This window comes from Thunnus thynnus, chromosome 2 (assembly GCF_963924715.1).
Source record: "Thunnus thynnus chromosome 2, fThuThy2.1, whole genome shotgun sequence".
Taxonomy (NCBI): domain Eukaryota; kingdom Metazoa; phylum Chordata; class Actinopteri; order Scombriformes; family Scombridae; genus Thunnus; species Thunnus thynnus.
In genome coordinates this window covers 18,706,236-18,732,248 of record NC_089518.1, presented here as the reverse complement: position 1 = coordinate 18,732,248, position 26,013 = coordinate 18,706,236, and the positions used below count along the sequence as shown (strand labels likewise).

General features: G+C 42.0%; 1 protein-coding gene across 4 annotated transcripts in view; it reads right to left on the bottom strand.

The window, feature by feature from the left end:
- rhobtb4 (Rho related BTB domain containing 4) overlaps positions 1 to 25,265 on the bottom strand; it is a 45,761-nt gene extending 20,496 nt beyond the window's left edge. Inside the window, exons 1-2 of one of the 4 annotated variants that reach the window (XM_067607866.1) lie at positions 25,101 to 25,265; positions 24,173 to 24,314 (exon numbers count right to left, since the gene is read on the bottom strand). Coding sequence is in view for 1 of the 4 variants with exons in the window: in XM_067607851.1 (XP_067463952.1) it covers positions 7,408 to 7,436 (29 nt within the window). In the remaining 3 variants the exon portion in view is untranslated. Of the gene's footprint in view, positions 1 to 7,407; positions 7,764 to 24,172; positions 24,315 to 24,385; positions 25,036 to 25,100 lie in introns of those variants that run through there. The other 3 variants (XM_067607859.1, XM_067607874.1, XM_067607851.1) reach the window with 3 other exon arrangements.
- Between the last annotated feature and the right edge of the window lie 748 nt (positions 25,266 to 26,013).

Below are 26,013 nucleotides of genomic sequence, written 5' to 3'. Positions count from 1 at the left end.
AAATGAGACAGAGGGAGTGAGGATGCCTAGTATTGTTAATTCCCAGCATTTCCAATGCAACAGCAGATAAGCAAATAGGGGATTTCAAGAGAGACAAGGCAGAGAGAGGATTATTAGAGTCTTAGAGAGAAAGAGAGGGACTGTCAGCCCAGCATTAGAATCAGTCAGTCATGCTGCGGGGATCAAAAGGGCAAGACCAACAATAACCGAGGCTGCTCAGGGTAACAAATCACTACTTTTCCTGCTGATGCTTTACTGACTAAAGTGTGATTCTATAAGAGAGACAGACAGATAAGAGAGACAAAGCAGGAGGAGACAAAGCAGTGAACAATTTAAGATCCTCTACCTCTGACCCCTGGGAGTCCGGAAGTGTGTATGTGCATGTAAGCGGGTGTGCATGTGTGTGCGCGTGATAATGAGCTTAGGGCCCGTCTGTGAGACATGGAATGATGCAAGCAGTGATATAACCAGGAGGCGGCGTTGGTGGTGGTGTGGACAGTTTCTCGGGGGGCTCAAGAGTACCTGGCTCCCAGATATCATGCTCCATCTGTGGCTCTGCATCGGGCTCCAAGTGAGAGTCTGGTCACGTATCGTTCAACAGACATAACACAATTGTCTACGCACACATCAGTGTGCTTGATAGATAATGCACCTGCTCTCAGGTTTAAATTTAAACTTTATGAGCTTTCACAAACCTCCACAGTTATTTCTGATTTGTTTGACTGAAAGATGGGCAGAAGCCAGATATTGTGAGAGTAGAGCAGTGCAGTTCAGAGGAGCGGAAATAGAAACTGTAAAACTCGGGTTTCATTTTTAGCCAACGACCTATAGTGAACCTCACACAGACGTCTAGACTTCATCTGCCAGCCAGTGTCATCTTCCCAGAAAGGCAGCAAAGGAGGCTGCAAGGACAAAGAAGTGCTGGAATGTGACAATAAACTGTGTGTGAATGAGAGAAAGAGATTCTGTCCCAGTTTTTGCGCATGTGTGCATGTTTTTCTGACTCTATAGTGACATAATGACAAGACTACAGTGAATGAAACACTGTGACAGGAACTCAAACACCCACTCAGCACATAAACATCGACCTTTTTGATTTACTGGAATGCTGGAATGTCACAATTTGAGTCTGTATGTGTGCATGAATGTGTGTGTGTGTGTGTGGGGTGGGGACGGGAGGGGGGGCGGCTGGGGTAGGAGGACCAGGCAGACAAAGAAACTCATGCATAATTTGGACAGTGTCTGTCTCAGTGCAGCTTTGCTTTAAGGCCAAGGGGGGTTTCATAAGGAGATGGCTTACAGGTCTCAGTTCTTGTCATCTTTATGTCTTGTTTTTTATACACACCTGCAGTCTCCTTTCTAATCATTTTATTGATCCCTCTGATTGGTTTGTCGGGTTTGTTCCCAGCTGCGCCCACTCAACCACACCCTCTGACCCATTGACAAACTCCCTCACTCTCTTTTCCTTTCCATATTTATTATATGATTGTTATGCTCCAGCACACAGTTATTCCATCTTTCATGTCCTTCAGTAACCTCAATTCACCACCCCTTTTCCTTGTTCACTGTTAGTTTCTCCCACACACATTCAATATCATGCCTCCTGCGCCCCTTTTATTAGCAGTTTTAAGCAGATATCCCTCCCACACCCAGTTTGCTTCCCCCTCTGTCTCCCTCTCTCTGTTATGTAATACCTTTAGCGAACCACTAACAGCAAACACTCATCTTAAAACCCTCCATAACCCCCCAGCCCCCTTTTTGGTCCTTTTTCTTGGAGCTATAGTGCACCCCAACACCATGAAGCTCCCTGCCCCTCCACTCCCTCTACCCTCCCTGGCTTGCAAAAAAAAGGACCCCAATAACCATCCATACACAGGTCAACACTTACGCACTCACCAGAGCTATGGGATTTATACTATCACAGGCTTGACTGCATAGTCAAAGTGTCCATGTGTAATTGCTGGAAGAACCCGATGGGTCCATGTGCAATCATGTATGCAACCTATTTTTTAACAGTCAAAAGTCTGCTCAGAAATAAAATACTACTGTACTTGTTTGCCCTGTATGCTTTCAGGTGTATATGCTAATGTACAGTGTTGGGGAGTAATTAGTCACATGTAATGGTATTATGTAATTAAATTACAAAGTAAATGTAATTAAATTATTAAATTGCAGTTACTAATCAAAATGTTGGTGATTACAAAGGGGTTACATCTGAATATATCATTTTTGGTGAAAAGCTTATATGTAGAATATAACACTCATTCAGTTACTTTGCATCTTTTAGCCATGCAGGAATGCCTTCTTTTGGCATATTTCCAGACAATGCAGGTCCGCAAGGCCATTGGGACAAATTTGAGTGCAACATTCTCAAGGGTAGGATGGCTTACAAGAAGCTGTCTCTACGTCTAGTCTCTACATTAATTTGGCAGTATGTGCTCAAGTTTTGAGCATTGTTTTTGAATGGTTGTCTTGTTTGAATTTGCACCATCTCTTGTCTGCTAATCAAATCAATGCACATTGCTGCCATGCCTACGACCAGCCAACCACATAAAGGCAGGTGGCCATGTCGTCGGACAAGAATATCTTTCAGTCCTGGAAATGAGGTTAACAGTGAGGTTTATACTGCCTGGTTTAAATTTGTGTTTTTAGGACTTTTCAGCTTTATTGCCCAGTTTAAAAAAATTGATTGAAAAAAAGTAATTAAAAGTAATCAAAATGTAAACAAATGTAATAAGTTACATTACTTTGATGAAGTAATTAAAATAGCTACATTACTTATTACATTTTTCACAGGGTAACTAGTAATCTGTAACCTATTACATTTCAAAAGTAACCTCCCCAACCCTGCTGTTGTGTGTGGCAGAGAAAGTGTGTGTGTGTGTGTGTGTGTGTGTTATGTGGGTGTTTGAGACAGTGACTGCCACAGGCGCAGCTGGCACAGACTGGTTACATAACCTGGTCTGTATCCTCTGCTTGGTTCCCTGGATGACTGACAGTAAACCTCAAACTCAGACACACTAGCACAGACATGCATACACACACATGCATGCTGGCACATATTGCGTCACCCACTGCAGATGGTATGGGTGTTAATGCACAGCCCGTGGCAGACAGTGATATGTATGCATCTAATCTAATGAATGAAAGGGTCTTTGGGAGCAGCATGTCATCCTGCTCTGAAGAGCCTTCCTCCTCTCTTCTCTCTGCTGCAATAATGCTTTGTAAACATAGACAGGCTCCTCTTGATGCCCTCATTTCCTTTATCCCTTCCCATCTTCCTCCTCCTCCTCCTCCTCCCCTGTCCGTATTTTCCACCTACTCTTTCTCTCCATCTCTCTTGCTGTATTAGCTCATTCCTATCTATCTCTCGCCAGCTTCCACTTCAGTACAGAATATTTATCTAAGTACAGTATTTCATCTGTCATTCATTTTTCTCCTCTTTCCTGCTTTCTTACCCATTCTTACTATTTTCTTTTCAATACTTGTCTGACAAAAATAAACGCATGAGCTGTCAATTCTTTTGTCATGTGCCATAGGCCATTACAGTATTATGTGATTTATTTGACTTATGGTCAAATGGTTTATTATTATATAAAAATTCAAAACGCAACAATGATTATGGTTTCATGATATATACAATATTCTGATACTTTGATAAACTTGATGTATGACGCATTACCTAATTTGACAGATGTTTTCATTTTGCATGCTATATGAGAATTTGGACACTAAATTAAAACAATTTGTATTAGTATTTTGTGGTTTTCTGTCAAATTGAGTGAAAGCAACTGTGAATTTCTATTACAGTGCCTCAGTTGGTGACCCAAATGCAACTTTGTCAATGGGGAGGGAGATTAAATTTGTCTGGAAGATAATATTCAAATCAATCAATCGAGTTTTGTCACATGTAATCATATAAGGTACAATCACAGTGAAATGTAACCCTGCCAGTTCCTTCAATTTGTGAATTATGAAGAGTTTAAATAGAATAGGAATAGTAATAAATATACGTGCAAGACTGGGGGGCAAACAGTCTTAGGCAATGACCTCATTTAAGAACCTACTGGCCTGAGGGTAAAAGCTCTTCCTAAGCCTCTCCTCTCAGTACTGGCCTGGTGTATCCGGCACCTTCTTCCTGACCACAGCAGGGAGAAAAGGCCATTTATCAAGGTGGTTGGGATCCTTAATGATTCTCCTAGCCTTACTCTTGCAGTGCCTGGTGTAAATATCCTTTAGGCAGGGCAGAGCACCGCCTCTTTGTAGGGTCTTGCAGCCCTGTTCAGTGCTGTTTCCGTACCAGTCAGTGTTGTCCCCCGTCAGAATGCTCTTGATGTAGCAGGAGTAGAAATTCCTCAGTATTTGAGTAGATACCCTGAATTTCCTCAAACATCTGAGGTGAAATAGTCTCTGCCTTGCCTTTCTCACCACTGAATCAGTATGCAGCACCCAGGTCAGGCCCTCGGTGATGTGAACACAAAGGTACTTGAAGCTGTCTACCCTCTCCACTGAGGACTCCTTGATATTAAAGGGAGCGTTGTTCCTTCCCTACTTCTTCCCAAAGTCCATTATCAGCTCCTTAGTCTTGCTGACGTTCAGGTAGGTTGTTGCCCTGACACCAGCGGGTCAGGTCCTCTACTTTCTTCAGATAGGCCTTTTCATTGTTATCTGTGATCAGGCGCACCACAGCTGTGGTGTCAGTAAACTTGATGATGGCGTTGCAGTCAAAAGTGGCTACGCAGTCGTGTGTGTACAGGGAGTCCAGCAGAGGGTCAAAACGCAGCCCTGGGGTGCTCCGGTGTCAAGGATGAGGGTAGAAGTGGGGGGCTTTTAATCTGTCATAGTTCTTAGACCTTGCCACATGCTTCTTTGATTGTCCTGCTGGTGTTGTAATTCCAGCTTCTTCCCGTAGTCCGTTTTTGCCTCCTTTGCTGCTCGTCTTACTTTGTAGGCTGCTGCTTTATAATTTCCATGTTTTCAGCCTGCAGCCCAAAGTTGTAGGCTGCAGTGCGTGTGTTTTTGGCATCCCGGATGGTTCTGGGAATTCATGGTCTCTGGTTGTGGAATGATTTAACTGTAGTTTTTAGACTCATTGAATCCATTGATGTCATCTGTGACGTCGACGGTGGTATCCTGGAATGTGCTCAAAACTGCGTCATGTGCAGACTGTAAGACGGCTGATTGCCCTGACCATTTCCTGACCTCTCGAGTCACTGGAGGCATGCATCATAGTTTGTTTATATACTGACCTCAGCAAGATGGCCACATGGTCACTCTTCCCAAACACGGGCAGCAATTCCACTCTGTAGCCATTTTTAAATGGCATGTAGAAGTGATCCAGAGTGTTAATTCCCTTTGTGGCGCAGTCAATATGTTAATGGAGGTCAGGCAAAACCTTCTTAAGATTAGCCTGACTGTCTCCAGCAACAATAAGCACAGCATCAGGATTACCGGTCTGTGAGCAGCTCAAGTCTTTGCAAAGATCTGACAGGGCAGCCTCTGTACTAACCTGTCGTGAGATATAGACTACTGTGATAATGACCAATGTAAATTCCCTTGGTAGAAAGTGTGGTCTGCATTTGATTGACAATAACTCCAGATCAGGTGAGCAGGAACGGGATAGCAATTTAATATTCCTCCTGTCACACTTATCCTTATTCACCATAAAGCACACACCTCCTTTTTTCTTGCCAGAGTCCTCTATTCTATCTGATCAGTTTACAAAAAAAGAGTCACCTGGTTGGATGGCGCTGTCTGGTATTCCAGGATTTAGCTAAGTTTCGGTGAAACAAAGGACATTACAGTTCCTGATATCCTATTGGAAACTGATGCAGGCATGGAGGTCATCCATTTTATTTTCCAACACCTGTTCACTGGCCACATATCTCCTTTTTAACATACTTCTCATCAAACTACTTTATGTGCTATATAATAATGTGTTCAGCCTGAGAAGGCATACACATAAACAATAAAACATATACACAATTACAAGCACTATTACCGCTGTGTAACTTCCACTAGAGCCTGACACAGAGTTCAGAACATTTAAGCCAGCCATATAATGCTGGCTGACTCTTCCATGTAGGTCTGCCAATGCTGCACTATGTTATCTCAAAGCTGATGACACAGTAAAAGAATTGGGCATAGTGCCTAACCAGGACAATAAGTAGCCTTGTTCCAGAGCCATCTGCCTAACTGGTCAAACCAAGTTCTGGCTAAAATATATTGTATATAAATCAGGCTTTTAGTGAAGCCTCAACATTTTCATAATTTTCTGTTATTTTGGTAAAGATTTCTACAGAGAATTGCATAGGACAGAATATTTGATAATGTTAAAACAAACAAAATTTGAACAGTTGGTGTTTCCGCACAAAGATAAGCCTCACACACATCTTTTCAGCAGAAAAAATATATTGGCCGAAAGACAAATATTGCACAATATGGTAGAGAAGGGTGCCAAATTATTTATGCAACCAAATCCTGTGGAAATGATTAATTAGGTGAGGAAAATGTGGTTAAATTAAAAAAAAAAATTCTCATGTAGAACATTATTTCTTTTCCTGACTGAGCATTGATGCTTCTTCACCAACTACACAGCCACCTGCGTAACACAATCCCTCTGGTGACGTCATGGCCTCAGGATCAGCATTACAGTCTGTGTGTGTGCTTGTGCGTGTGTGTGTGTGTGTGTGTGTGTGTGTGTGTGTGTGTGTGTGCGCGCGCGCGCGCGCGTGCAGTCATACAAACTGAGATTCACGTTATCTATTGTCACAGTTTTGATCGGCACGCTGTTCCAGCACATACGGTGTTGTAGGATCACACTCATCAATGAAAAGCACCTCGTGCGCTCCCTCCCATTCATAACCACCTGACTCATTCATATTTTTTGGAAATCCGATTCAACACCACCACCAGGCAATTGTATTCCCATCCATGTCTCATGTCTGGGGAGATAAAGCTGGATATACACCGCATTCCTCGCGGTGGTGAGATGTCTTTCTCTGTTGTATAAAGGCAGGTGCATATCATCCTACATCCAAAATGATGCACTGATAACTCTTGCGTAACGTGCCAAGCCCATCCGCTGCACTACAACACTGAATCGAAATGCTTCAACACTGGGCTGTGCAAAAATAATCCTCCATTGTAAACACATCTCCTTATAATAATCATTTAATACATGTGCCGTATAAGAGCGTGCAAGCATCTAGGACTAGTGACATAAGAGTAGATTAAAAACCCATTAAGTGCAATAAGGTCACCGTGATAGGAAGCGAATACAGCTGGTGATGTTTCTGTTAGTGAACCTTTGGAGTAAAGGAAAATATAAGCAGTGTGTTGACTGCTTTGCGCACAATATTTCACTGGGAGCATGTGACCCAGTATTTCTGCAGGAGGGGTCCCTACCTTCCGACGGTTCCGGAACTGACCCACATGCCACTCTGTTGGTGGTTCAGCCGGTGACTCAAACCGGACAAAGACGTGCAGAGAATGAAGAGGTGGTTGCGGTGGTCCAACTGTTTGTCAAAGAGCAGATACAGCTACGGACGTCGCACAGGACCTCTGCCCTGTCACATCCTCCTCTTACTTCCTCTGGCTGCCTCTTTGATCCGACGTCTCACACTCCTCAACAAGTATCGACTCTCTGCGGAAGACCTGAAATACTGCAGTTTTGATTTTAAATGGACGCTTTTTAGAGTGAATTCTATACATAACTGGCCTGGAGATCTTCTAGTCTGAGCCACCCCCTTTTCTGTTTTTGTTTCCCCAGCTGATTTCATCAGGGGCACGCCTCCACGACGGCACGTCACGACACAAATCGCCCTACTCCTATTGTGCTGCGTTCAGGTGCTATCAGAAAAAGTGGCATTTAGAGCAGAGCGACACCCCTAAATCAGTGGTTCTCAAACTTTTTCACGTCAAGGACCCCCAAACTGACACAAATTACACCACGAACCCCAATTTGATAAGATTTTGTCCCAGGGTCCCCAGTCTGCTATTATTATTTATATTATTTATTTCATTATTATTTATTTATTACAGAAAGTGTGGCCTATGAAACATATGACCGAAGTAGTCACACGTTATGTCATTGTGTTACTTATGGATATAATTGTAATGAAACTTAATTGTACCCCTTTTTGCTGGGAACCCCCTGGAACCCTCTCAAGGACCCCTGGGGGTCCCCAGAACCCATTTTGAGAACCACTGCCCTAAGCTATCTCCACTATAATCAATACCCCAGCTGTACTGCCATGAAATATTTTGGGGTCGAATGGGGAACATGGAGCAAATTAATCATGATAAAAAGATGATATCATACAATAACTGTTTGCTTAACACTGATTGAAACATCAAATAGCATTTTCTACAATTCGGTTTGCTGTGCTGTGTGAGTTATTTCTAAAATTAGGAACAATCCTCACAAAGCTTTATTTTTTTATTCAAGATTAATGTTACCACATTAAAGTGTCTGAACACTCCAAAGTTGTGTTTACAAATGTCAGTGTCTGATGTAGGAACTGAAGAGGAGTACTTAAAAGTCTCACCGGAGATTACAGCACGTCAGCCAATCAGATCAAGCAGAGCTGATAGTATCCCCGCCCTGAAACTGTGCTCTTTCCGTCCTGTTAACTCAAAACATCCCACAAAGCATGCTGCCTTTTGTTGGTGGGGTGATGCATTCACAAAAATCTTGGCGGTATTCTCTGTCATCAGCTGTCATTATTACTCAGAGACAAATGAAAGGGCGTGTTAAAAAAGATTTAAAAGCTTGGTAACATCAATTGCCAAATGTGTAAAATTATGACTATCTATCTGATTTTAGGTTCATCCTCCCTTTAATCCTTGTTCATACACATAAATCATACTTTATCACAACTAAAATCCAGATAAATTGTGCAATATAGTTACTCATGGGAAATGTAAAGGAGTTTTTTTCCTACATGGTTGTTCTGGTTGTTCGGGAATAGCCGATACAGGAGCCAATTAAAAAGCCAAAAGACTGGATTTCTGTGGAAAATACCCAGCCTTTTGCCCTCATATTTTTCCAAGACCTCGATGTCTGGGAATTCATTTCTGGAATGTTAAGCTGTACCAGAGAAGAAAAATGCTGCCATGTCGCCAAGAGGCAAAAGTATAGTGAGGTACGCTATTCTGCCAACAAAACTACTTTTAATCTAAAATGAAATTCCTTTGTAAATGTGGTGGTATATGACTGGAGACTTTTCCCAGGCATGTTTTTAAGATAGGGACATTCTTTTGAGCTAATTTGCCTTCCATTATAGGCACGTCAGCAATTTTAGATAAGATGTGGAATTTGTATTACATTATACTTTATCTAACCATTCAATTGTGACATTTTGCAGTTTTTGGCCACGTGGGGACCCTGGACGGTCTGCTGCACTAACTTTCTTTCATGACTGTGGAAGACTGAAGACAGACATCTACTGGTAGAATTTGGTACTGATCGGTCTGAAACAAAGGAGGTAATAAACCCCCTCACCAATGTTGTGTCAGTGCTGTTGCTCAAGGCCATGATGTGACAGATTTCTGTGACAGATTCTGCTGTATCAGCAATGTCATAGACTATATGCCAAGAGTGAAAGGTGATGCTCAGTCTCCCCCTACAGACTCACAAAGACATCTAGTTCCATGTACATTTCTGCTCAAAACATGCATGATGACACATACAATGACACAGAAACACCATATTTACACACTAAACATACAGGAGTTGAATGTGCAACTAGCAGAGATGCCTGTTTTATATTTGACCAGTGTGGTCTTGAAGCCCTGAGAAAACAGTGCCCCCTGACCTGGCTGGCATGGCCAGAAAGAAACAGCATGAAAGATGGGCTGGAATGCTGCTGGAGAAAGCAGGGGTTCAACGGCACTGAGAGGGCTTAGAAATGTGGAGAGGCAGCCCCTTTGTTGGAGAGGTGTACTTTAGAGAGAACTCTCAAGCTGCACAGTCTGAGGTGATGTCTGGCCTTTTCAGCTACAGTAGTACGAAAAAGGACTGTGCTGCTTTGTTTACGAGCTTTATCACTCTTTTATGAACTGTGTGGGAAGTCTACTCCCATAGCTTTTACACTCTGGTGAGATTAAAGTTGGGAGAATGAGCTGAGATCAGTCCTTGGCATGACTGCTTTAACAAGGAGTGTCCTGCAACTTGGGCAAACACTCAGTTTAGTGTGCGATATATTCAATGCCATCCAGTGTTCCTCACATATTTAAATAAAGCCATCTTGTTCAAGTTCAGAAAATCACAATTTCTATCAGTTATTGCTCAGTTAACAAGTATTAATTACACATACATTTAATATATTTTATTTAGTTGCAGGCTGTTTAAAAAGAATATTTTCAGAGAAATCAGATGGTTGATTTGTTTGACTGACGTTGTGCTTATCAGCCACCGGTTGATCAGAAAATCTGGTCAAATATCAGAGTCAAATGTCCTGAACAAGACTGTCACTAACATCAGACAAAAATTGGGACCTAACCCAATTATGAGTGAGGATACCAAATTATATATCTTTTTCACATGTTAAGTCAATAAGCTGTACATACATCAAGCTGCTTCTCATCAATACTTATCCACCCTAATCATTTCCGATTTGCCTCGTTTGCTCCCTTTTGCAGTACTTTCCTCATAACTCTGAATCTGCCTTTGTCTCTCCTTACATCACACATTTGGAAAGGGATTCATTTTGCAATCACTTCTTTTAAAAAAACAATTGCTGTTGTTTCAGTAAAAATTCCCTTCTTGCTTACATTATGGTGCAAGTGAATACCTTTGGGCTCAAATGGATTGATTTTAGATGACATCATGAGTTTATTTAATATCACCCAAAGGATATCAGGTCTGTAGAGCATTTTGGAATGAAACTCATCTGCTCATCTCATCGTCTCTTATCCACTGCTTCACTGACCCTATTCTCACCCCTACAGTTCACCCGAACATCCAACAGGCACCCCCTGCCCCAACACTGTACTGGAACTGTTCTAAAGCTGTCAAAACACCCAGCTTCTCACACTCCCCGTGTCCACAGAGAGTTTGCCTCAAACACACACTGTCCCGAGCACTAACAAACACACACACAACATACACTCAATGAAAAACAGTCCGCATGCAGCCCCCGTACATTGACACAAGTAGGTCAGAGCTGCAGTGGGTCTTCCAAACAGTCCCCCAGCACCATGGAACTGATAACAGTATCAAAGATTACCTTCAGCCCTGACACACACACACACACACACACAACATTACATACTACATGTACATAGATCTGCAGTATGAGATCATTAGCTTGTTCGTTTGGCAGGATGATTTTGGCTCACATTTTTGTTTTTCAGACAACACAGGAATTTCAGTTGTTCCTCTGGGAAGAAAATTCATAGGTCAAAGGTCAAGGGTGAGACTGGAATGGCTGGAGGGCAAAGTGAAGTGAGTTTGTGGGAAACATTGATACTGGCATTCCAAAATGAGAAGTAGAAAAACACTGGAAAACTGACATATGCACAGAAACACATGTCTATAATGTCTGCCTCTGAATCTTTTCTTCATTTTCTCTCTTAATCTCTCTCACACATACATACACTTTGACACGGAGAGGTGGCTGAGATGTCTTGCCAGAGCCAACACCCTGGCATGAGACAGAGTGTGCTTTGTAACAGCCGGCCTATTTGGCGATTGGTGATGGGCATGTTAGCAGAGTGTGAGTTTAAGTGAAAAACATTCAAGGCTAGATAAGGCCCGAGAGAAAGTACAAAAAGAGACACAGACAGAGTGAGAGGAGAGAAAGAGGCCAGATATGTTGTTTACTTGCCAGGTTATCAGTATATTGTCTTATCTACAGTTAGTTGGAAAGCTCCATGTGTGTGACCAGCTGTTGTTGCCTCATTATATCCTAATGAAGACATATCCCTCAATTGCTCCACAGAAAAAGAAAAACACTATAGTGGAGTCAAAAGATACAGCGTATTAATCAGAAGCACTATTTATTAAGGTTTTGTGCTGATCTATTTTAAAAACCTTTCTGTGCAGGCCTTATTTCTTGCATGCCAAAAATGCTGTGATAGACCATTTCCAATGAGAACAATAACTAACCCTCATGCTTTGTTGGTATTGCCCTCATTTCTGTATTGTTTCAGACCCTCAATTTGTACAAACCAATTTTTACCTTCATGTTTTCTGATGGCTGTAGCCCTTTTAAAAAAAAGACAGGCCATGGATAAGACCATAAAGATGTATATCTCATCATGGTTAAGAGTGTATGTGTGATACATTGAAGACTTTTAAAATGTCACAAGCAGCTGTCACAAAATTAGGAAAAGTCATAAAGAAGAATTTGGTATTGAAGATGATCTATGAGCTATTAAACAGTGTCGAAGGTCTCTAACTTCCCAAATAGAAGATTAGAATTAAAACACCTTCTGTTGACATACTTGTCACTAGCTATTATTCCCCCATTGCCAAAGCAGGCAGAATGACAGTACGGCTCCCTGGCTGTGTTTACTGGCTATAAGACTGATGAATGATCAGGTCAAGTAAGTGCTGGTGATGATGGGCCATGATGGTAGAATATGTTGGGAATGTAAAGTGGCTTGAGGTCCTGGGCCAAAGGCTGGATAAAGGTGGGAATAACTGAAGGAAGGAGGGTGAGATGTGTAGTGTGCAAGAGTGAAGAAAGACAGAGCTTTTCAGGGTGTATGAGGGGTTAGGCGGGGTGGGGGGCGTTCTGTGTGTTTAGTTGCCTGCTGTCTGCCTGAGAATAAACAGACCTCTGATTGTGATATTAATGCCAACTTAAATGTTTCTCAGTGAGGTGTCTGGCTTTCGCAAAGAGGTGCCCGGGATGAACAAGCACACAACACTGTATATTCCCCTCTGTCCTTCACTTGCTGCCCACGGACTGCCGAAGCTACTTAGAGTCATGTGGCATCTGGCACACCTAACTACCAGCAACAGCACATCTGCCACATACACGCGATACCCATGTCATGTTACCTCAGCCTCCTGTGGCTGTGGTGTCCTTGGCATGGCCTTGGCAAGCGCCTAGTTAAAACATATCTGAGCGCTAAGTGGAAACACTTGGGTGAGAAATTCCAGTGATTCCATGGGCTTTGTGTTGAATTGTTTGCTTGTTGGTTTAATACCCTTGCCTCTAATTTTGAGCCTGTGTCGTCCAAATCACAGCCTAAGAATGGAGAGTGCCCAGGGATAGACGACATGGTCAGTGGTTTCTGAGAGGTTGAAGGGTTGAGTGGATGCTCTAAATTCTCGAGTTGCACAAATCGTCTGTGATAAAATAAGACTGTGCATAGCTGAGGTAGCCTGCTCTAAAAGTCATAATATACTGTCTGTGCTCTAACTCGAGGGGACTGAAGTTGCCCAGGCATGCCTTGCTACACAGAACCACATCCCCAAGTTCATGTATAGACACATAAAGACATACATACTTAAGTTTTTCATCAAATCCAACAAAAGAACACTCTCACTAATACAATCTGACAATCACACACACGCACAAACAAATACACATGCACACACACACACTCTCTGTTGGACATAGACGCACAGGTCAGTAGAGGTGCCTCTAAAGCTGTGGCTGTCAAGTGGCAGTGCTAATCTTATTAAGGCTCTCTTCAGCTGCTGGTCGAAATTCTTAAAGTGATAGTTCACTATGGTGGAAAATTAGTACTATTTGAACCTAAGAGTGTCTTCAGAGGAAGTGTTTACTTTTTGATGGGGGAGGTAGAGTCCTGTGTGAGAATATGTTTCACCCTATAGGAAGTTCTCCAACATTAGAAGCAAATGGAAAGTAAAGAAAAAATTAACATTTGCATGAAAAAAATCCATGCATTGATCTTCTAAGATAAATCACAGTGGTTGGTTGACTCATAAGGAGGCATATGCACTAGATAGTGTGGCTTATGCTCCAGGAAAGTAAAAGATCACTTTAATTACCTTACGAAATGATTGCTGAGCCAGTTAGGGGCTTGGTGGATTCATTGGCTGTGCAGGTCTGAGGGCATTATAGGGATGTAGATGAGCTAGGTGCTTAGGTTAAGGGCCTGGCTGGACATAACATCAATGAGGTTGAGGAAATGAGGAATGACAGACACAGATATGGAAAAGGGGATGGAGATCATGAAGGAAGTGAATATAGGACCAGGGCTCTGGTAAAGATAGGACACTAAGGATAGAATTCAGGTTAGCAAACAGACCAACGTGAGCAGGTTTAAGCCTATATATGGGTATGGGCTAGCACTACAAAGACAGCTAAAGACTAGAACTATAGGAAGGACATAAAGTGAATGTCTGATGTGATCTTGTGGGCTTTAAAGTTCTGTCATTTGGTTTGCCAGCTGGTCCAAAATCTCTATGGAATATATGAGTGCGATCTGGGTCTAGCAATGAAATACATGGATAGACGACAGTCTGACATGACCTCTGGATTAATCAGTGCACCCATGTTCTGATAGTTCAGTGTTCCTCATGATGAACATTTCAATACCAAATGTTTATGATAAAAAATATCAATAATCACAAATGTGATACACCTGCAAACAAACGAACTGTAGTAATTCCATTCAGAGTAATCTACACTCTCCATAGAGAGTGTCATTTTCCAAAAAATTGGAAAATGACACCTTTTGCTTACCACCTTGAGATTACAACTGGAGCTATATTTCCCTGCCTAATACAATTGTTTGAATTCAGATTTACAGTTATTTTCTTTTCATCCATGAGAAGGTGAAATGATCAACCAGGTCATTCATACAGCAGAAAGGTTTGTTGCCCAATTCAACACATTGACACATTTTTTTATTTTAAAAAAAATTACAACTCTGAAGTCTGAATCACATTTTAGTTTAAAATAGATTGTAACAGGCACTGAAATACTGATGAACAGAGGAGTATAGACACAGGGATTGGTGCATAATAGTGGAATTTTGACTCATAGAGGTCACAACAAGGTCAAATGGCTCTGCCTTGAACAAATTTAGCAAGTGTAACCCACTGAACATGTTCCCTACACCACCTCTGATTAGATTCATTGAACTTATTCCCCAGATATAGAGTGGATTCAGTGCCAGCTCGAAATTGATTTAATCCGGCAGATATATTGCCTAGTAACTTCTTAATATGTCCTTAATATATCTTAAATAGGACCTTTTGTTCCTGGAACTCTTTAATGTACCTGCTGGGGATATTAAGGAAAAGGTAAATTAATGGGATATTACAATTACACCTTTTTAGCCAATCTCCACTTTATCTCCATCCTATCTTATCTCCATTTTATATGATTTTAACATTTTAATAGTTAAGTGGAAGAGTCAATGACTCTTAATTATTAAGAGTCATGACTCATTCTCATATCCCTGCATGTCTTGTGGCAACATTACATGACTCTGTTATAGTCTATGATGGCATTTGCCAAAATAGATCATTCCTATCCTAAAATTTATTTTATTTTTATCTCTAACTGTCAAATGTGGTACAACATGATGATAAATAAAAGCATGTGTTCTTTGATTCAAGGGACTGATGAGGGTCAGGCAGCTGAAAAACAATTTGCTGTGTAACATTGTACTACCATATACAGTATCTGCAGGAATAAGAGGACATGTCCACAAAATTTACCCAAGATACATTGGAAACAGATGTTTCAGATAGGTTACCATTATAGCTGGTATAATGCTACATAGCACTGTATGCTACACTGTACATCTTAAGAGCATTATTGACAAGCCCGTTAATGGCAGATCAATGAGTGGTCAACAGCAAAGTACTGTAATTTGTAATCTGCCAGAGGGTCTTTCCGAAAATAAATGCAATCTATTACCAGGCATTGACGCCTCACTGCTACCTGTGGTGATATTGGGAATGTTGGTAACCTCGCTGAACCTCAGACAGGTCCGCAGCCACACTCACACGCTGGTGAGAATGTATCAGAGTAAACTTTGGACTGTGGTTGAGATCAGACAACAAACAGGGAGATGTGAGAGAGGGCAAATGGAGCTCTCAGGTACAACAGGACAGAAAAAGAGAAATGTTGCATGCTTGTTTCAGTTGCTCTATTGTTCATTGTGTATTGCATAAACATACAGGAAATACCATACTACTAGAAAAGTCTACATAAAATGAAATGAAATGAGTTCTGATCAATGTGAATATAACCAGGAGGAGTGTCAGCAGCAGAAGAAAAATGGTAAAGTTGTGAAGCGAGGGATGCATTTGGCATCAGTACAGGTCAGTCAGTATTGCAGAAACAGCCTGATCAAACAGAGAGTGAAGCCAAATCAAACACCTCTGGACTTCAGCCTGGCACAGAGAAGCCGGGCCGCAGTCCTGCCGAGATCACGCACTGCACACAGTCAGTACATGGACCCAGCACACACTACATAGTACTCTGCAGCAGAGGCTCCCCACTTTTATGGCTTGTGAACTCTTAAAACGAATGAACTTGAACTCTGACAACTTGTGACCCTGGTCCCTGGTCACAAGTTGTATATGCCATATAAACCAAAGATTTTTTTTAATCACTTTTAGAGGCTTGAGGAAATACAATTATCCATTAATAAGAACTAGAACAAAAAATAAAGCAATAATTATAGAAAAGGCTGAAAATTAAAACATTTTGTATAACAAAACTATGTTTTATCTCCTTCTCTTATATTCTTGAGACCCTTCAGATTTATTCTGCAACTCCTCTTGTCTGGGAACCACTGCTCTATAGATCTGTGTATGTTGTCTGTTAATGTAAAGCCTGAATATCAACCAAGATATTGGTCTTTTTCAACTTAGCTTCCTTTTCTTTTTATCCTCAAGATCTATATTTGTAGCAGACGGAGAAATCCGGGATGTGTCTGCCTCTATTTCAAACATGCTGTTACTCACAGATACAGAAATAGTGAGCAGCAAATGATGGGGACGGAAAGAACAGGAGTGTAAAAGAAAAATCACAGACCGACTGAGACACAGACAGACAAATAAACCACATTACAGAGGGCTGAGGCATAACAGGAAGGTCCTTTGTTATGTTTACTTCAAATAGCCTGCATGTTGTTTACCCATTTGTGCTGCTCAGTTAGAGTTCCTCAAATTGTATTGCACTTGCACAAACAAAAACAGACCTGTCGTGAGGTGAAAACCTTGTATCTCTCAGAAACAGCAATGCATTTATTTTAATGGCAATTTTAATTTTATCCAATACAGTTTTGAGTGCGTTTCATAAGCCTGAGAGGTCAAAGCATTTTCACAGGCAGTACAGGAACCATGTAATCCTTCAGCTGCCCTCAAAAACACAAGATCACCAAATTCAGGGATACAATTTCCACATGACATCAGTGAAATACAATACCCTACATACTGCTGTCAAAATGGAGGTCAATATGCAACTCTAAATGCGGGAATATCAATAAACAAGACTACACATGCATGTACACACACACATATACACACACATGCAGCTGATAGACTATGAACAGTACGCATCCAAAAATAGTGTGATGGAAAAATCTATACTGATGTCTGGTTATTTCCGCACTGCTGCGCAGTGGCCTGGTGATACAACTGGCAAACAATAGTTACCGCACACTGTGACCACATGTCATTCACTTGCCAAGTTGCAGCACAGCCACACAGGCTTTAATCATTTGAATAAGGGCAAGGGGCAAGGGGGTTGAAGCTCTTTTGGATGGTGCATTACTGTTGATCCCAGCTAATCCTAACCACTTGTGAACAGAGGTCATTCAGACCAGCAAAATGTTCAGATGAAACACAGTGAGACACTGGCATTTTATACACAAAATATATCATATACTTATGTCAAAATGACCTTTATAATTCTATACGTGCCTTTTAACGGTTCAGTTTAGATATTCAATATGTCCCTATCACTGATCGCTGCATTGAGGGGGAAGTAAAAGGCGATTTAACAAAAAACCATAACAGCTATAATGGAGCATTACAACACACAGGAAATCAATAGTTCTGCATAACATGACTTCTGTTGAAAAATGCATTGGTATTAAGTAGCCTCGAGTACATAAATAGGAATGATATTGATGATATTGATTAAATATTTATGTTGGAATGAGAGTAATGTAATCTACTGGGAGACAGAGAGAGAGACACAAAGAGCAAGATTATTTCATTGGCAGACTCTATGACAGTTTAACAATTGTGACTGATTTACAAATTATCTATACCCAGATACAAGCTGTGACTCACATTTTTTTCCCAGGTCTCGGTGTTTTACCCTTTAATTGCATTTTGCAGCAAATACGGCAAAGTAATATGATTATACACGGTTCAATTAAAGTTTTTCCTAAAATTTGTTTAAATTAAGGGAAATGCCCCTGGAGTATGCAATGACTAAAATAGATCTGAGCTGAAACTGGCTAACCAAACCACATAATATGTGGTGAGTCAATTTCAGTTTTCCATGTGGGAGCAAACCACAGAGACAGACAAACACTGACTGGGATGATGACAGAGCTCTCATTTGCAACTTGCTACCCTGAGTTATCATATCTGATTCATCCATTCTGGTTTGTGTGCTCACATGTGTGTGTGAGAGAGAGACTGAGATACACGAGCGAGAGTGTCAGTCAGGTTGCATCAGCCTCCTGAAACTGCAAAAATTGGGTAACTCTCGATCAAATGGCGCGTGGGTGACTGCAAGCGCGAAGACATCAATGTGTGTAAAAATAGATGTGAAGGGAAACACCTTAACCTGCACAACCACATGAGCAAATACCCAATACAATTAGAGATTAAAATCCTGTGGTTTCATGAGTGGCTTGGCCAACATTGAAACTGGTCTGACCCTGATTAGCAGGAATGGCACCCTTGGGCGTTTCTCTCACCACAGATTAGTTTAAAGCTTCAAGCTCTTACCAGAGAAGTGAGAGAGACACATAGACAGGCGGAGAGGCAGAGAGCATATGCATGTGTCAATGTGTTTATGTCTATAGGAAGTGTGGGTTAGGGAGTTCATATGCTTCTCTGCGTGAGTCATTGTGTCTGTTTCTGTGTGTGTCTGCTAATGAGTTTGGGTGTGATAGAAGATTTTTGCATGCATCCCAGGAGCATTCTGAGAAATGAGATGCTTTCTGGGTACAATGCAAGTAACTAACTTCCAAAACAATAGCTTCTAAAGTCATAGAAATAGTTTGACTGAAGAAATCACCAAACTATTGTTCCCCGACACATTTGCAAGTGTGCCACTAACACTAGCAATTAGTTGAAGGAAGTGCTAAAATGAGACATGAGGGCAAATGTCTATGTGACATGAAGCGTACAATAGCACCTCCCAGAAGATTCTTTTTTTTTCCCGCTTTGACTCAATTTCTCATGGACAAACATGAAAAAGAAACTGTGAATAAACTCCCCCCTCTCCCTCTCTCTCTGCCTCGCTTCCTCTCACCCGAGCACAGCCAATCACTGATGTTGCTTAACGTGCTAATTGGGGTTTCTTAATTCTCCATTAACGAAAGCCACAGCTGCTGAATGATGTGTGTGATGGGATGAGAGTTGTTGTTATTACAGGAAGGCAGGGGGAAAGACAGGCAGGCAAGACATGAAAACAAACAGGGAGATAGAGAGACAGACAGCCAAAGCTTGCAGGCGTTGAAGATGAGAGTCACTTGAGATTACCACTGCGCGTGTACAACACAGAAGCCAGACATATGGGCCTGTTTGGTCCCATACAGACAAGGAAAGTGGTTAGTGAGTGGGTCAGCCTCCAAAGTCCTGTAGGGAATGGAAGGAGATAGCCACACCCCTCCAACTATGCGCTTACTCCACATTACATACGCAACTATAAAACACTCAGACGACCTCCTAAGGTGTAAAATGCAATCTGTAATTGCGGCACAAACATTTGAATACCTAGTTGGCATATATTCAGTCATATGACTTTGGAGCCAATTCACCCCAGGGGATCAGCTTTCTGCCGCAAATGAGAGGAGCAGATGCTAAAGAAAGAGACGCCAAGGGATCAAATTGCATACAGCGCCGCACACATACAAAAATCTGCATGCATAATAACACACAGATGCACAGGAAGATATATTTGCTAAAGTGATACATCCACACTACAGTGATACACAGACGCACACGCACAAACACAAACACGAACATAAATAGAGAGGAGCTACAGCCAAGCAGCCAAGCCGTGACTCATGGTGTCTGTAATACGCTGCCTCTCTCCTAACACACATGAAAAGTAACCACATACATGAACTCATTAAGCAATAATTTCTGGTGAAATGAAAACAATGTCAGGGCTGAAGAGATTCAGGCAGAGCTATTCAGATGTAAGCATCTATCAGTTTGAGACTCAAAAAAGAAGTGAAAAAAGGCTGTATCAATCTAGAAACACTACACATGATTAAGAGTGTGCGTGAGTGCCTGAGAGAAGTATTGGCGACCTTATACACCCTGTCAGTCCAAGGCTTTTTAAAAATATTGCTCCACCAGCTGTTTTCTTTGAGAGAACAGCCATGTTCCTCTTCAGCTGGAATTGTAGCTGACCCTGACCCTGTCCTACCTCAGGCCTATGTTAATCTGTCATTTGAAGCTGCGCAATGTAGAACATGGGGCAAGGCAGTTTTCATCACAGGTGACGGTGCACTCAAAAACAGCACAGAACAGGAGGGACATAAACTGACACTAGGGAAAAACACTTGAGTGTTTGAGGTATAGGTTTAAGTAACTGTTTTGATGTGAAGCATAAATAAATGAAAAGCACAGACCACAGCAAAAATGAAACAATTCTAGCTGTATAGAACCTCTGGCCCAGAACTCTGCACTGACACTTTCACTATATTCTGTCAACGGTGAAGTTGTGTAATAAGCCTCCTTATCAGTGCAGCCATTCTGGATCTCTGGACACACACCCCTGTCAAACCTTGGCCTTGACCCAGCCCGAAGCTCTCTGAGCGGGCTCATAGCAGGATGAGGACCCTGGCTAGGACGAACTGGCTCTCTTATCTCCTCTCGCCCTCTTGGTCCTTCTCTGCCCTGCCCTGCCCCATCCTGTCCTGTCCTGTCCTCACTGGTGACACAACACCTTCTTATCCGAGTCTCTCACCACACACATACAGACAGAACTCACTCAATCACACATGACTCGTCCTTGTAAAGGTGTGTTTTTCCTGCATGGAATCAAGTGATATGGACATGCAGGGCATTAGGAGTATGTTAAAAAAAAACTATGTTGCAGGCATATGTGTTTGATTTTATATTAATATTATTGTTATTGTTAAGTGGACCAGAGCAATAATGACATTTGTTTGCTCACTGTAATGTAGACCAGCTGCGGAGGCCTATACAGCTAATCACACTCACTTCCTCACACACACACATAGAAACAGGGAGAATGGTAGCGCTAGTGACACAGTGTAGCAGATTACCACAGTAGAGGATGTTAAGACAGATGTTCAAAGGATTCTAACATGTGGAATTATTTCTGAAAGAATTGAGGTTTTTTGGTTGGAGAAAGCTTTTTCTTCACCCCTAAACAGTTCGTCTGGGTGGGCAAAGGAGGAGGTTTCTTCTACTTAAATACTTTCTTTTCTTTTCAAACTTAGAAGAGGGAGTGGAGGAAGATCTGTGGTTAAAGAGGGTTCAAGCAACATGTTTTGCCCTCTGATTTAGTATGCTTTACAGTCATATGCAATCTAGCGCCTGACACACTCTCTCTCTCCTTTTCTCTCTTGCTCCCTCAGCCTGTGCTACTCTAATTTCCCCTCAGCCAAAACCCCTTCGTGTCCCTCTTCCTCAGGATCTGCACTCCTTTTTCTTCCGTCCTCTCTACCCTCCACAGCTCAATTTCCCCCTAATTCATTTTCAAACAACCTCCTTCTCTTCTCTTCTCTTCTCTTCTCTTCTCTTCTCTTCTCTTCTCTTCCTTGTTCCTTAACTTTCCCCCTAGCTGTCTTGCTCTGCTTTCTGCTCTTGCATACACATTCTTTGCTCACTGACACCCTGTTTAAAAAACAACCAAAGAGGCAGCCAATAAGAGGGAGACAAACTGTACAGTTGCCATCACCAGCACAATCACTCACTTCACTCTCTCCTTCTCACTTCCCCCCACCACATTTTCTCTCTCTCTCTCCCTGCAAAACTTACTTAAGAGGACAAACATCATGTGGTGCTGGTAAGAGAAGAAGATACTGTTGTGCAGTGACTGTGAGTCTCTGTTAGGCTTTTTTTTTATGTATAAATGCCTGTGTTGGCGTCCAAGAGCGTGCGTGTGTCTTTCTTCGAAGATCACTTAAGTGTAGCACTTTTAAACTGAATTTTTTTCTTCAATTTGTTTAAACAGGGCTACATAGTTTAGTTAGATCTAATCTTGCATTGTATACATATATCTCACTGCCCCTAGTCTTTCTGGATTCAATATTTGGGGGCGGGGGGGGTTCTCACAGCAGGGATAACCCGCCTCTGAGTGTGTGTGTGTGTGTGTTTCTGTGTGTGAGCATGTATGTGCATGTGACCGAATGCGTGTGCTCAACTCACACAAAGACACAGCGTCTTATATGTCTCCCAGCTGTGCGGACTTGGCCCACTAGTCGGCCATCCAGCAGCCAGGAATGTTTGGTGTGCAACCCTACTGGAAAGCCCCAGTTACCCACGCACACACACACACACACACACTCTCCCAGCCTCCTCTGGATACAACCTACTCCTCTGAGCAGGGGCAGGCAGAGGGACGGGCCTCACCCCAAAGGAAGAATGGTTCAAATTCCACAGCTGATAGAAAAACACAGAGGAGTGGGACAGAGCGGAGGAACTGATGTCAACTCTATCAGACCAACCCCCCCCCCCCCCCCCCCCCCCCCCCCCCAACACCCACCATCTGTTCTCTGCTCACAGTGTAGGAGAAATAAAATGGAGGGAACAAACAAATCAGGAGAGATTCGATTCATGGTGTGGCTGATAACTGGATGGTGTTTTGAGTGACGTCAGAAATACCAAGCTTCCTTCTATGCTTTGGCCTTTGTGTGCTTTAGCACGTACAGATACAACAGTGACCACTGTTTGGCTGTCTGTATATACTGAGTGATTCCATCCCTTAGCTATGCCTTCAAGCTGAACTCATTATTCCAGGCTGCAGGTGGTGGAGATATCTGATTTTGTATTTTAACCCAACAAAGAAAACTACACCTTTGCAAAACAAAGACTAACTTACTGAGTCATTGCTTTATTACCAAAGAGAACCCAATTAAAGTAGTCTGGAGCAGACCTGTAAGTGTAAAGCATATAATGATATTTTTATAATAGAGTCTTTGTATTAGTGTGAGATACTTAATGGTGAGCTGATATTGAAATTTCTGAAATTCAAGATTTTTCCCCCCACAGGCATCAAGGAACCACTATAATATTTACTGCATACTGCATACTAATACTAAGACTTGTAACCATTGCATTTTTCTGAAATGTTATTGGTATTGTTCCTCATTGTCATGTTGTTGTGTGGTATTTCTTGAATATTTTTTGTTGAATGTGCCAGTTTGAACTCAATTTTTCAAACAACTTAGGCATAGTAACAGTAAAAGTTGACAAAAACAAAAGTATCCCCTCAGGGCAGAAAATGCTTGACTTCTATCAATGTGCAGACTTTCTCTTGGGTTGACTTAAAGTCCCGCTCCACTCAAAAATATGTTTTTCTTCTTGTTCCTACAGTTAGATGTTTGAGCTTCACTGTGCAGAATGATGAAAAAACATATTAGACATAAATTATTATTCAAAGTAGAGTAAACAGGCCTGGAGGGGATCTTTAAAGAGGCACACCCACATAGATGTTATGACGTTTCGTTTTTACCCTAGTCTAAACATTAAAATAAAAAAGATAATAACAAAAAAAAGAAAAAGCAGATAAAGGAAGCCCAACACAACACCTCATCTAAGATGCCTAGACGTCTTAGTTTGATATCCCAAAAAACTGAACAAATAATGTCCGGAACAGAAGTTTAAAACTGTTGAAATTCAGCTTCAGGTTTGTCGAGAAGTGCAAAATTGTGAGCAACCCAAACTTACCGAACCGTTATGCAACCTCTATCTGTCCACATGTGGTCTGCAATCTTTTGTTGCGAGTCTAAATCACAAGTTCAAACAAAGAGTATGTATAATTATCCAAGTGGCTCCTACCTTTAAAAAGACATCCGCCTCTGGAATCTGTTCAGGTCTCTTTCCCCTTTGACGTCCACTTTCAGTTCACACCTCTCCGCTGCTCTTTTCCCCTTCAGTTGCTCCCGGGCTGCGCTCGTCTCTCGCTTCTCCCCATTAAAAACTGCAAGGCACAAAACACATGCGGTCACTCCAGAGCATTCCGCTTGATGACAACATCTAATCATAACTCACATGTTTTAACACTTGCGCCGTCTCAGCCCGGACTTGAGCGTCCTCAAATTATCGGCTTCGTTTCTAAATGCGCGTGTTTAGTGAGGATCTGCCAAAACTGACAGAGGCAAAATACTCCCGACTGTAGCCGAGAGACGCCAGGAGGGATGTAATTACATGAATACTGCTGCATATTGCAAAACCTGCAGACATGCTCTTGTTTGCAGGCCCCTGCTATTGTGCTTGGGATCTGTCTGGGCTGTTGTCCGCCTGTGGTCCTGATGCGAGTTTTTTCCACGTCCCTTTGTTGTTTCTGTCACACCTACAAGGAGGGAGCGCACGGAGGAGGGGACCCTTGCCTCGACTTTCTTTTGTCTGTCTGTTTCTTACACAGCGGTGCTTCCCGTCATGTCTGGATGAGTCTTATTTCTTAAATAATGATTCGATACGGACTTTTATAGCTATCACAGATGCACGAGGGATTTTTTTCCACGAAATGTTATCAGCTCGCGTTCATTTCATCCTCATCGCATCTGTCTGATCTCACCTAATCTCATCTGTACTGATTTTCCATTTATTTGATTTGTTTGATCTGAGCTATCTCGCGTGATAAAAAAATAAGAGAATAAACTGCAAGTCCGTTTGCCTTTTGTTTCACCGCACCCTTGCTTTTTGTGTGCGTGTGTGTGTGTGTGCGTGTGTGTGTGTGTGTGTGTCCCACAATCCTCTATCTCACCAAATTTCTCGCCAGAAGTTTAGTCTTCGCAGGGGAGTGGGCTGGCGCTGCTGTCTCTCTCTCTCTCTCTCTCTCTCTATTTCTCTCTCTCTCTCCCTCTCTCTCACTCTTTCTCTCTCTCACTCCTCTCGTCCCTTTTCCCTCTCTCGTTGTCTCTCCTGAGCGGTGGCAGAGCCCAGTTATGTTTCACTCCAGGCCAGCCTTCAGCAACAGCACGCCAGCGCACATCAACGAGCGCAGTGACGACAGCCTCATTGCTAGTCACCAGTGCCACACCCATCCATTCATAAAGTAGAGAGCGTGCCAGCCTCCAGGCCGGACAGTGCGCAGCATGAGGTGTCATAATATTCCTACAGGGACTCATAAAAATGGTTACGATACTCTTGTGTCTTATATGGTAGATAGGGGATATATAATAGGTTTTTTTATGATAATTTTGTATTCTAAAGAAGTTCATTTTTATTAGACTTTTTCAGATAGATGACTACAGTGGCAGCTGTCCCCTACAGTATATCTCTAGAATATGAAGACTATAGTGTATCCTATAAATATACAGACAAAGTAATGATTTGCATTGTCCCAGGAAATAAATCAGCAACAATTTTGATAATTGATTTATCCTTAAATTCATTTTAGTCAAAAATGCCACTTCCTCACCTTCTATGATAGTAAGTTAAATACTTTTTGGGTTTTGGACTGTTGGTCAGACAAAATAAGACATTTTAAGACATCCCCTTGGAGTCTGGGAAACTGCGAAGGCCATTTTTAACAGTTTTCTGAATTTCTATGGACCAAATGAGTAATCATTTAATCAAACAAACAACTCTCAAATTAGGCAAGGCTCGTGGTTATCACTTGAATACAGGTCCTCCCTTCTTTGCCACACTGCTGACTGTCCACCTGCTGGACCTGC